Source organism: Lycorma delicatula, chromosome 4 (genome assembly GCF_047948215.1).
Source record: "Lycorma delicatula isolate Av1 chromosome 4, ASM4794821v1, whole genome shotgun sequence".
Taxonomy (NCBI): Eukaryota; Metazoa; Arthropoda; class Insecta; order Hemiptera; family Fulgoridae; genus Lycorma; species Lycorma delicatula.
This window is the reverse complement of record NC_134458.1, coordinates 214,639,227-214,653,157: the sequence shown is the minus strand read 5'-3', so window position 1 is coordinate 214,653,157 and position 13,931 is coordinate 214,639,227. Positions and strand designations below refer to the sequence as shown.

Genomic DNA, 13,931 nt, shown 5'->3' with positions numbered 1-13,931 from the left:
AGGAGAAAAGATTATGGAGGTAGAAGAATTTTGTTATTTGGGAAGTAAAATTACTAAAGATGGACGAAGCAGGAGCGATATAAAATGCCGAATAGCACAAGCTAAACGAGCCTTCAGTAAGAAATATAATTTGTTTACATCAAAAATGAATTTAAATGTCAGGAAAAGATTTTTGAAAGTGTATGTTTGGAGTGTCGCTTTATATGGAAGTGAAACTTGGACAATCGGAGTATCTGAGAAAAAAAGATTAGAAGCTTTTGAAATGTGGTGCTATAGGAGAATGTTAAAAATCAGATGGGTGGATAAAGTGACAAATGAAGAGGTATTGCGGCAAATAGGTGAAGAAAGTAGCATTTGGAAAAATATAGCTAAAAGAAGAGACAGACTTATAGGCCACATACTAAGGCATCCTGGAATAGTCGCTTTAATATTGGAAGGACAGGTAGAAGGGAGAAATTGTGTAGGCAGGCCACGTTTGGAGTATGTAAAACAAATTGTTGGGGATGTAGGATGTAGAGGGTATACTGAAATGAAACGACTAGCTCTAGATAGGGAATCTTGGAGAGCTGCATCAAACCAGTCAAATGACTGAAGACAAAAAAAAAAAAATAAAAAAATAATTCAATACTTTCAAAACCATTTTTGCAAAAGTATTGTTATGAGTTTTTTTCTGGCATAGTCAGCTGCAAACTATGAAACATTTTATTTCTATACTATTAAACATCTTTATAGATTTAAACCTATACTGAAAATCTTGGCTTGTAAATCCCTAAAAACAAAATTAAATTTATATGACTTTCTTCAGAAAAAAATGACTTATTTAGTATAATTTTTTTTTAACGTCTGGGACCACCATTAGGTACTGCTGAGGAAGATGAGATGAATTACAATTTTTGTAGCGTGTGAAAATGTTATGCCTGACTGGGATTCGAACCCAGGATCTCTGGATGAAAGGCCGAGACGCTACTACTCACGCCATGGAGGATGGCAATTATTATTTAGTACAATAGCATTATTATTTAATACAAAATTGTTTAGCATAATAGAGGTCGGCTAATTATTTAGTGTAATAGATAACACAAATGTTAAATATATAAATATTTAAAAAATAAATAAAAATTAGACTTACCCACTAGTTTTCATTTACTGGACAGAATGCTTTTAACATTGCCTCAGTTTCTTTCTTAATCTGTGCAAGTAGTTGATCTGTAACAATCAATAATAGATTTGGGTTAATTTTATATTGTTAAGAACAAATAGTTAAAAAACACATATCAATGATTGGCTTACTCATAAATCTGTGTAGCAGAGTGGAAATATGTTTGTCTTTTATTTAAAAGGTTCTGGGTTAAATCCTGGTCAGGCTTGGCATCTTTTCACTTACTAAAATTCATTTCTTGTCAAAAAAAAAAAAAATAGTAGGATGTACTAATGGTAATGGTAATGTACTAATAGTAAAAAAATAGTAACTGGATGTACGCCTGTATTTATTGGAAAATAAATAAATATTCTTTTTTTTATAAAAATACAATTGTAACATGTATTGGTGATTTTTTAATTTTTTTAAAGCTTACCTACGTACTTTTGTATGCAAATGATTATTAAGAATTTGAATTTATTTCAAATGAAAGGTTTAATATATTGTTTTCATTGTTTTTATTGTTTTCATTTATAGAATGGAAATTTTAAACTTTCATGAACCTTACTGGCAGCCAAATTCATTTTGTGCTGCAAATTAAGTATGAATCTGTGTATAAATCCCTTAGATGTTTTGACTAATCCTATATAAAGAAAAATAAAGTTCTTTGATGAACAATATGACAAAATATGATAACACTTTTAAATGATCAAAAATCTTGACTCCTTTTTCTTCATCTAACACAGCTAAAATGTTATCATATTTCATGAAGTTGTTGAATGAATCTAATGAAAAAAATAGGATGCTTTAAAGTAAACAAATACCAGTCTTTCATCTTAAAAAATTTTTCATTAATTGTTACCACACATTTTCTAAAGAAAGCATTGAAATTAATTTCAAAAGGGTTTTCGAAGAGTAGTAACAGTGATTTGAAAATTAATTATTTTTTATTTCAATAATATCTTTAAAATAAAGGTTTTTGCACAGCCTACATCAAAGAAGGTAAATTAAAATTATATTAAAATAAAGAAGTTATCTAAAAGTTATGTTTTTTTTTTTTAATTTTATTGTTACTTTTGATGTTTTTTATAATGTGAAATATATTCTCATTTTTTTATTGAAATTTCCTTACTAGAAATATTTTTCCTGATCAGGAAAAATAATTACGTAATGATAAGTAAAATTTAATTAAACTAATGATCCCTTGCTGCTTGTAGTGTCATTATTACAAAGTAATGATATATATTTAAAAAAGATCAGCTAAAAACCTATTCCATTTATACAACACATCTCAACCCCAACCCCCTTGTTTTTCTCTTTTCTTTCCACCGGTAAAATGCATGCCCAAAATCTCCATCTATAGTTCTACTGGACGGATCAAGCAAGTTTTTTTTTTATTCTGCTCAGAACGGCCCACAGATATGTCATCAAGCATCAACAAACCTTCAAAAGGATTTTCCTGTGAGTAATAACCTCAAAAAGTTCCTCAGTTAAGGAATAAATGAGGATTTTTTGAGGAATTCTCAGAGGAGACTCAAGTTTGGGATCTGATGAAATACTGTGGGCCAGTCATTCTGAATAGAATAAAAAAAAATCAGCTCAATCCATTCAGTACAATGACCACATGAACTGGAAATAGATTTTCAGCCAATTTTTTTAGTATATATGGTTATTTATTTTATAATGGCCATTTGCCAGAATTAATAAATTTATGAAACCAATTAAATTTAGAAATTAACATAATCTATTGGAGTATTGTATTTTTTTCAAATTAATAAATTTACATACTTGGCGTTTATAGACCTAGAAAAGGCTTTCGATAACGTAGATTGGAATAAAATGTTCAGCATTTTAAAAAAATTAGGGTTCAAATACAGAGATAGAAGAACAATTGCTAACATGTACAGGAACCAAACAGCAACAATAACAATTGAAGAACATAAGAAAGAAGCCCTAATAAGAAAGGGAGTCCGACAAGGATGTTCCCTATCTCCGTTACTTTTTAATCTTTACATGGAACTAGCAGTTAATGATGTTAAAGAACAATTTAGATTCGGAGTAACAGTACAAGGTGAAAAGATAAAGATGCTACGATTTGCTGATGATATAGTAATTCTAGCCGAAAGTAAAAAGGATTTAGAAGAAACAATGAACGGCATAGATGAAGTCCTACGCAAGAACTATCGCATGAAAATAAACAAGAACAAAACAAAAGTAATGAAATGTAGTAGAAATAACAAAGATGGACCACTGAATGTGAAAATAGGAGGAGAAAAGATTATGGAGGTAGAAGAATTTTGTTATTTGGGAAGTAAAATTACTAAAGATGGACGAAGCAGGAGCGATATAAAATGCCGAATAGCACAAGCTAAACGAGCCTTCAGTAAGAAATATAATTTGTTTACATCAAAAATTAATTTAAATCTCAGGAAAAGATTTTTGAAAGTGTATATTTGGAGTGTCGCTTTATATGGAAGTGAAACTTGGACAATCGGAGTATCTGAGAAGAAAAGATTAGAAGCTTTTGAAATGTGGTGCTATAGGAGAATGTTAAAAATCAGATGGGTGGATAAAGTGACAAATGAAGAGGTATTGCGGCAAATAGATGAAGAAAGAAGCATTTGGAAAAATATAGTTAAAAGAAGAGACAGACTTATAGGCCACATACTAAGGCATCCTGGAATAGTCGCTTTAATATTGGAAGGACAGGTAGAAGGGAAAAATTGTGTAGGCAGGCCACGTTTGGAGTATGTAAAACAAATTGTTGGGGATGTAGGATGTAGAGGGTATACTGAAATGAAACGACTAGCACTAGATAGGGAATCTTGGAGAGCTGCATCAAACCAGTCAAATGACTGAAGACAAAAAAAAAAAAAAAAAAAAAATGGTTATTTATTTTATAATGGCCATTTGCCAGAATTAATAAATTTATGAAACCAATTAAATTTAGAAATTAACATAATCTATTGGAGTATTGTATTTTTTCAAAAAATGGAAAGTAAATACTTACTTATTTATAACATTTATCTTTTTTGAGAATTATACAGTTTATTAATTAGCATTAAGAGTTAATTATGGTTGTAATTATAAGAAAATTGAATATAATCATTTTAAACTTATTTAAAACAATTTAATTGCTGATCATACTACCAGTATTTTAGTTGAAGGTGCTATATAGTTAGGTAGTTATATAATTAGAATAACTTTCAAGTATAGGAAAAAATTAAAAATTAGTCATTTATAGTTTTTGTTAACATTAGATTATTACTTACAACTTGTTATTTGTTTTAATGAAACAAAAAAATATTTAATTTTTGTTATTCCTATATAGCAAATGAAAGAATATATTCTATAAAAACAAAATGTTTTGCTGTATTTATTGTTTTGGGCATATTTTGGTAAAAGTTTTTAATTTTCTGAGTAAATAACTCAACTGCTGAGCTTGATTTTAAGATAACCCAAAATTAGGCATTACACTGTTATTTTAAATGTTATGTGACTTTCTTGAATGTTTTCATTAAATTTGATTCTTCCTTGAAAATAAAACGGGTTGTTCATTTGAAAGAATGTGAAATAAATATTTACGATAGGTTATCAGTTAATTAGATAATTTTAGTTTTAAAAAACTAATTGACAAAAACTATAGCAGAAATTTAAAATTACCAAAGCTTTTTATTCTAATAAATACTTGTTTATAATTCTTTTTTTAAAAATCGCGTTTTTGTTTATTAGGAACGAAGAATGCGAAAATTAAAAAACTAGTTATGGCCTACACAATTAAATAAAAGGTACCAAAGTTTTGTACAAGTATTTAGTTTAAGGTAGTGGCAACAAAGTAGGAAGGCTATTACGATAAAATGTACAGTTGACCTCGGTGAATAAACTATAATTTAACTAGAGTTTTGTTTTTTGACGTGCTAGGGAAGACAAAAGATAGCGCTAGTTTGAACGTATAAGGCACTGTAAGTTTCGTGTCGTACATTAACGACTACTCTCCATGTCTATAAAATGGCATGTGTTAGTACACTATCTGAAGTGTTATTCTTTGCACTCTGCATCTTAGTATTCGAGTAGGCAGCGCAAGTGGGCAGGCTAAGAACTAAATGTGTATGCGAACGGCGTACGAGTGCAATGCTGTCGTCTTGCCAAGCCGCCAGCTGAGCCGGTGTACGTACTGTGTATCGTTAATAGAATTGTGAACTGATAAGAAGAATATTTTTACTGAAAACACATGACGAAGGATAGGTTGAATGAATTACAGACAGTGAGTAAATTCTCTAGAGTGTATTTATTTAGCTTTAATTATTTTATTTCATCACATTACCACACTCGCTTAGCGTTGCGTTGTATTTTAACTTTTACTACATTAGAATTTCTTTCAAAGTGAACGGTTAAGGTCTTTAATTTATTTCATTTAGTCTTGTTATTAGGTACCAAATATATATGCGGTGTTAGTTCATTATGATTTTAAAAATATTTGATAAATAGAATTATATTTAACGGGAGCAATTTCTTTTTATCCTCTGTTATGACTTCAACCGATTACGTTTTACGCATACCTTAGGTTGTATTTATTCTAATTTTATACAGTTCATTCGTAGGCGTGTTTGACAACAGGTGTCTTAATTTAAATATTGCATTCGTATTATTATTTCTCTGGAGTTGGTTATAACAAATTAAAATTAAGAAATTATTGGGAATTTAAGATTGTATCTTAAGATTTTTTAAAAATGATTTTAAAATTGTTTTTAATGAAGATTAATAGTATGGAAAAAATGTTTGGTTTCTGATATACATTTAACCGAGTTGAAATTTTTACTAATCAACACTTCACATTATGAATAAATTATAGTCCAGGCACCAAAGTGTAAAATGTAGAAGGTATTTCTTACTGTTTAATAAAAAAATATTTAAGGTATTTTTTTTACAACCGCATACTTCCCATTTTCAAAAATGGGATATTTAAAAATTTTATTTTTAAATATCTGTAATTAAATAACATTTTATTTTAAATGATTGATACACATGCGTAACATTTTTCTCAACTGAAATCAAAAGGTATGCAACTGACTAAAGTAAACAAATTAAATATAATATTACTCCATATCTTATCACTAAGTACCACTTAGATAAATTTAATATTTATTACTTTATTGTACTGTTAATAAAAAGTTTATTTTTTGTAAATGTATATTTCTCCAATGAATTCTTTAGTTTAAATTTTAATTAATTAATGTTGTTGACACAAATTTGTGGTGATTCATTTCTATTCAACTCACAGAGGTTTATTTATGTTTAGTAAATGATTATCTAATGATAAATTGTAAAAACTTTGGTATTTTTTTTTATTATTAATAAACTTCATGTCATAACTACTTATATAAACTTTGCAGTGTATTATAACAAACATCATTTATTATTTAATACACCCATCCACCCACTTTGTACACAAAGAGAGAGAGAGAGAGAGATGGTTCATCTTTTATAAAAAATTATTGATTTAAACAACAAAAATTATTATTTAATCGATTAAATTTGTGACTACTTATTTATCTATAAGAGCTTTAATATTCTAAGTAATTTGGACAATATGGAAAGTAATTTTATTTATAAAACTGCAATTACAAATAAGCAATATTTTTAATCTTGAACTATTTTTTGTGGTAAAAGAAATGTATCTGAAAAAAAAAATTATTTAAAATCTGTAATTTGTTGGTTGTACCAATTTTAAGAGTAACATGTAAATAACCTTGTAAACGTTTTGATTATGACATGTAACATATATAACATTTTTATTGTGGTCATTGTTGTTTACACATGTTCAAAGGAACATTATTTTTCTAAGATAGAGGATTTCTTAGGATTCTTTTTAAAAATAATTGTTACTAGTGTGAAATCAGTTTTCCTCTGATATTGATTTTTTATTTTTGGGATTGGAATCATGCTTGTTTTAAAAAAATCTGGTCTCATAGATAATATCACATTTCACCATTTCATGTAATCCGTCTACTTTAAAACAACTATTCCATGTTCATATTATGCTCATCTGTCTGTATAGCTATTTATTCTTTATAACTTTTGTTACATATGTAATTTGCAATGTTGGGATTTTTCCCCCTATTTTACCCTGATCTACAGAGTGATTGTTTTGTTTTCCCTAAGTATCCCTTCCACCTTTTATATATCCTTTCCTCATGTATAACACTTGGCCATGTGTAATGGCAATTTATTTACTACCTATTTAGTATTCATTCTCCACTTATTCCATGTAATTGTTTTCATGTTTTATACATTAGTTCATACCTTTTGTTTCTAAATTTCTGTTTGGGCATTCATTTGCATGTCATTTCCTTTTCGTGTTTCTCTTTTTAATTCCTTCAATTTTCTGTAGAACTATTTACCCTATTCATTTTCATTTTCTGTTTTCAGTAATTTCTTGTACTCCTGGTTTTGTTAATTTTCTTTCATTAATGGAGCTCTGCTGGGTTTTTTTGGCATCTTCAATATTCACCCAAAATGATTTATACTGCTTCATTGTGCATTTCATCCCTTCAGTAAATCAGTATGATTTATGCATTTTTTCTCATAATGCATTTTTTCTAAACTTTTTCCCCAGTTTCAATTTATTTATTTTATTTGCTCTTTTAACTATTTTTATTTCTCTCATCAGAGGTATATGATTACTATTAAAATCACCTTACATCCATGAAATTTCTCATGCACAGTTGTAAAATTCTACAAAAGCCATTAACTGATATTACCATATATAGTAAATTAATCTACCATATGAATCTTTTCCAAAAAAAAATTTCGGAGTTCAATCAAGGAGGACTTCAATTAATCTTAAAGTTTTTAAATAGAGTTAATCCATCCTATTTTCTAGTTAGAGTATCTGTGTCAACAGACGTACTCATTTTTATCATTACATAATACATGCATTTACTAGTGTTTTAAAAAAAATTTCAAAATAAAGATTAACCATAGGCAGTTGTATACGGGTTGAAATATATGATGTGTGTGTAAAACCATATATATATATGGGTTGAGATAATTTTTAAAAAAGTGATATTTAGGTAAAAAAAAAAAATTTTGACTTTTTAAGTAATATATGTTTATTGGTATCTATGAAAATTAGGTTATCATGATGAGCAATCATTGGCTAGTGAAACCAGTACCCTTATGATAGATTCTGAATATTTTAGTACAGTAATGTACAAATGTGCACAAAATGTTTTATAAAATTTCTTACTTTTAATTCAGTAGCTGCATCTACTAAGTAGGTGTTATAAACTACTAGAAACTAGATCAGATTATTGAAAATCCACAGAAAATAAAATAGCCTGTTATACTGTTTATCTAAAACATGATTATATATTGTTTTGTGTTTATAATTAATAATGAAGTAAATGTCTGTGGTTGTTCTCATACATCAAGTCACATGTTAAGTGACTGCAGAGTTAGTATTAGAAAGAACAATTATCTTTTATGTAGTTAATTCCTATAGATATTATAATTTGCATAAGAAATTTTGTTTTAACGTAATCATATAAAATCATAAGGCAGTGAAAACTGTATTGTTACAGAAATATGAATGTGAAGAGATTTTATCAGCTGTATAAACCACAAGTAAAAACACATATTAAAATATATTAGCATAGATTTTTTTTTGGTTTTATGATTATTAATTCACCTTGTAAGTTTGAAACTTGTGGTAGGAATATGATAAGATAATTTATTAGCATACGAAAAAGCCATACTTGACTGGGATTCAGAATCATTTTTTTCTGGATGAAAGGTTGAGGTGTTATCACTCTACCATGGAAGTTGATGATCTCCAGATCCAGAACAATGCCCCAAAAAAAGCTATACCAGTCATGATCATGAAATGTTCATGGAGTGACTGGATCTAATATGTCAATTTTGGAAAAAAATGTTTTATTGTACAACCCTTAAAATGTTTTATTGGCATTAGCTATTGTCACCTGTTGGTGGCTCAACCAGGATATTGAAAAACTAACAACTAAAAATTCCTTATAAATTCAGTTTATTACTCTAAAAACATGGGTAATAAATAATAATAGTGTAATAATAATAATAATAATAACAACAACAATAATTATAATAGTGAATATGAAATACAAAATAGTAATTCAAATAAGGACAAGATGCGTTTAAAGACAGTTAAATTGTAAAAAATGTTATAATGTCTGCTAACATTAGTACTTAATATTAATAGCTAATATTAAATTAACAGTAAGATAAGATTAGACAAGTTTAAAGTTCATACAATTCAATTCATTGCAAATATTATTGCTTTTGCTGTTTACAATAGAACTACCCTAACTCACCGAACAACTTCCTGCATTCAACCACTGCCTGCACTGAAATGCTAGTGTTGTACTCTTCACTCATTGTTAGCAAACGCTTACTGATAACATTGTCACACAATCATGTTGAACACAGCCTCACAGAATTACTCACTGTTATCGCGACTATGCTGAACATGACCTCACAGAACAACTCGCAGTACTTGTTTAACTACTACCTTAACTACTCGCTGTTCCCACTGGTTCTGGCAGTATTTATCTCCCTTGACCTGCAGAACCAATACACGCCTCATTCCTTAACTATTGAAGCGTAATAATTTCATCATCCATGCTTTTACATTTTCTCATAAATTCCTGTTCTGGTCCAGTAACCCTTCTCGTCAAACTACAGCTGTTGGAGGTGCCATTGTCTGCACTACAAAGAAAAAATTGTTAAACTGACATGTTACCTTGAGAAAGGATCCTTTTAGTTCCTTCTGGATTATTTTCTTATTCTTTCTTCTTAATTGGAAGGAATCCATTATTCAGGTCCATTATATTGGTCTTGTTATACTATAAAAGGCATATATGATTAAACATTTCCATTTGATTTAGTTATTGATTCTGAGTCTCCTATTATTGTATCGCCTAGTTTAACAAATATACTTCATTGACAGATAAACATGATTTCTTGGTCATTACCAACAGAACTTTTAAAACCGTGTTTTGGCCTAGGGCCTATCAGAAGAAATTCTGTCTTCTTCAACAAAAAAAAAATTATTCTTATTAGTGCAGCTTATCCCTTAGGTATATTACAAGCATTAAAGTTACTAATTGATTAGAAAATTTTAAGTAAATAAGAATACATAAATGCAATAATTTCAGCAGATAAGATTTCAATAACATCTGTTTTTCTTATAATCAGGAATTTTTTCAACAGATTTTTGTTTTTCTTTACTTAATTTAAAAAGGAATGACCCTTGTTATAGAATTTAGAACATCTGTGATTTTCTCTTAATACTCTTAGATTACTAATGATGTAAATGATTTATAAACTATATTAAGACCAATAAAACACGCAGAAACAACCTAATAAAATTATATAATTTTAATTGTTTGTTTAATTTACTTATGGTTACTGTAATATTTGAAGTGCGATAATTAATATACTATATTGAAATTAAAGACAAATAAATTTTTCAATTTAAATTATAAATTCTTCTGATGTAACTTTTAGTTATGATTCATTATTTAATACAGATTTTTAATATACTAATTATATAGACTATTTTTTGATATACCCTAAACAATACTGTTTTGTGTAATAAATTGTGATTAACTCATTTTTGTAGTAAGAGATATACAAGTATAAAAATTCATTTGACATGTAATTCCTGTTGTAATGAGTCATTAAAAATAAATGTTATCTTGTGTATTATTAAAACTGTTTTTTTATTTGTTATAAATACTTATATTCTTAATAATTTACTATCATAAAGGATATGACCCTCCTATTATAAAGTTGAATAATTTTATAATGAGGAATTGTTCATCATTTGTTATATATCATTTTTATTCTTACTTTTTATTTAATTAATTACCCTCTATTTATTTTATAAATCTTTTCAGTTAAATATTTTATTATATAATTTAAGTTAGTTAAAATCTAAACAAAATAATACATAATTATTATTAATGTGTTAAATTTTTTTATGGATTTTCAAATAATTTCTTTTTGTAATCAAAAAGTTTTTATTTTCTACAATCTGTGAGTAAATTGTTGTTATTCACATGATTGAAATAGACCATTCAGTTCAAAATTTCCTGAAAGTCTGTGCATCTGTTCTGGAATTACAGTACCATAAAAATAAAGAAACGTCATCCTAACATATTATCATCCTGGCATAATTAAATAAAAATGAACCTTTTGCATGGGTTTACTATCATCACTGGTTTCTTATTACTATCATTATTTACATTTATAATTTCCATGACAAAGTGGTAGTATCTTTGCCTTTTTATCTTTAATGCCTTTAGTTCAGTAAGGCATGCCCATCCCTCCTACAATCTGACAGAGATCATGGAAAGATATCGTGATCTTTGTAAAGGGCTGGAACTAGCAGATTACTAATAAAAAATTTTATATTATCCATTTCAATTATATATTAAAATAAATAAATTTATTTTTTCTTCTGGATGTTAAAGGGCCACCTGTAAACAGGTTCAGAATTATCTAAGTCACTCGTGTATCCCTAAAATTGTTCAGTTTGCAGAAGTATTTGAACTATAACAGTTCAACCAGATCAACTGATCTTTTGTACCAGCAAAAAAAAACAAAATATAATACAAGAGCCATTGATTTTTCAACTGTCAAAATCTTTTTATAATGATGATTAATATTAAACACACACACACATACATACATACATACATTTAAGCATTTGTAAAGAAACAGTGTAAATAGAATAGGAGTTTGACATTACTGCCTAATTACAAAATATGTTTAATTATTTTGCATTTTTGTGGTTAAATAAATATGACATGGTTGGTTATTTCATATTAATAATCTCCATATCATTGATATTGTATTTTAATAATTGTATTTTATTGATTTTTATGAATAATTAACTCCTCTTTGATTCTTATAATTTTTTTTTATAAAAAAAAACTTTTGTGAGTGTTACCTTTTTAGCATCGCTAAATAATATTGTAGATTAAACAGATGATTTTACCTATAGTATATAATATTTATTAACTTAAGTGTATATAGAAATTCATTAATAAATGATTTTTTTTTATTTGCTAGTGTATTATTTAATTAAAAGAAAGTAGGTCAACAAAGAATGTACATCATTAGAAATAAAAGCCATAACAATCCTTTGAAGTTCATTATTCCTATAATTTGTTTATAATTACTTGGCTGAAAGATAGTTTTATTCTGATCAATGCTGCTGTTAATTATTCTAGAAAGCCGTCTAAATAAACCTAGAAAAACATTCTTGCCGAGTGGTTAATGATCATTGTTCATTTAAAATAAAAGTAATCAAGCTACCATTCAGTGTTTACATAGTTAAGAGTTAGGATAGTTATGCCCATTTCAGGTATTCCAATTTTTTACTTTTATTCCAATTTTCTCTCATTTATTTCTTTTATGGATTCTTATAACCAATACGTTTTCAGTTTCTTCCTAATCCATTTTCAAAACCACAAATAGATTATATTTGCTATAATCCTGGATAAATACTCTTATTTAGTGGTATTAACAAGATACACATAAACTGGTTTTTTTTTAATGATTTATTTACACATTCATCACTTATAAACTCCGATCCCAAATTTTGAGTAGCATCCTTGAAAAAGATAGTGAAGAACAACATTCTTTAAAAAAATTAGAAAAGGATTGATGAAAGGAGTTGCTCAGCATGATATATTTTTCAAAATATATTCTTGTGTACATCTAAATAAAAAATATAGAACACTATATACAGTTTATGAGAAGAGAAATATTCACAGATTTTTATAAAAAGTATGTTACCATAAAAAAAAAGCAGGAACAGATAAATGTGATTGTAACATTTCATGGATTGAAAATGCTCACTAGGTTATTTAACAAATGAATAGAAGTGTACTGCTTGAAGAACAGTGTGGTTTCGTTAGGGCTAATATTAGAGAGGTCATTCTATTCCTCAAACTAATTTTAGAAAGCAGTCTTCAAAATAATGAAACCATATGGCACTTGTAGATCTGAAAAAACTTATGATAAAACAAAATGAAGTGGTTTTAAGATAAATTGGAAAGGGAAGAAATTTTTGACAGCATCTTATAAAGAAGCTAATTGTGACAAAATTTGTTTTCAGATATAAACAAAAAAAGTTGAGTTGATTTTGTTTTGGAGGAATGTGTGTGTTTAGACATACCCTCAGTATTTACCTTGTAAAATGTTTACAGGAAGACAAAAATTGAAACATACAAGACAAATGATTGAAAACATAGTAATTACCTTATGATTGAATATTAATAATAATTTATAATTGAATATTAATCCAGTAAGGAGTGGAGAGTAGGCCAAACCGGTCCAATAAATGATGATTCAAACAAATCAATTAATACTAAAAAAATTTTTCTAGAATACCAAAATTCTTTATAATTTTGTAGATTTTCAGTAGAATGGTTTTAAAATATTGAGTGTGTTAACATAGTCTAGCTTTTATATATTTAAGATTATTCTTTCTGTAAAAATGAAAAAAAATTATCCTGACAAATTTAAAAACCATTTGTTTAATACAAGATTGCCTTACCCCAAACATAAAGGGTAAGGCGTAAGGAACAGGAATGGAACACAGTGGTATCAGGAGATATCTTTCTTTAGCCCCCTATTAATCACATCGCTTGAACATCAGTCCTTTATTACTGGGTCTTCCTAATAATATCAGGAAGATATTTAATTTTTTTAGTGGCGGTTATGTTGCTTAAATTTTAAGATTGAT

At 27.7% G+C, this 13,931-nt stretch overlaps 1 protein-coding gene across 6 annotated transcripts in view; it reads left to right on the top strand.

Annotated features, from left to right (window-relative positions):
* The first annotated feature begins 5,215 nt into the window (after positions 1-5,215).
* The window catches only part of LOC142324277 (syntaxin-1A-like), a 56,889-nt gene continuing 48,173 nt past the window's right edge, over positions 5,216-13,931 (top strand). For 2 of the 6 annotated variants that reach the window (XM_075365179.1, XM_075365175.1), the window contains exon 1: positions 5,217-5,402. In XM_075365179.1, the coding sequence (XP_075221294.1) occupies positions 5,370-5,402 (33 nt within the window). In that variant the 5' untranslated portion in view covers positions 5,217-5,369. Of the gene's footprint in view, positions 5,403-13,931 lie in introns of all 6 variants that reach the window. The other 4 variants (XM_075365178.1, XM_075365177.1, XM_075365174.1 and 1 more) reach the window with 4 other exon arrangements.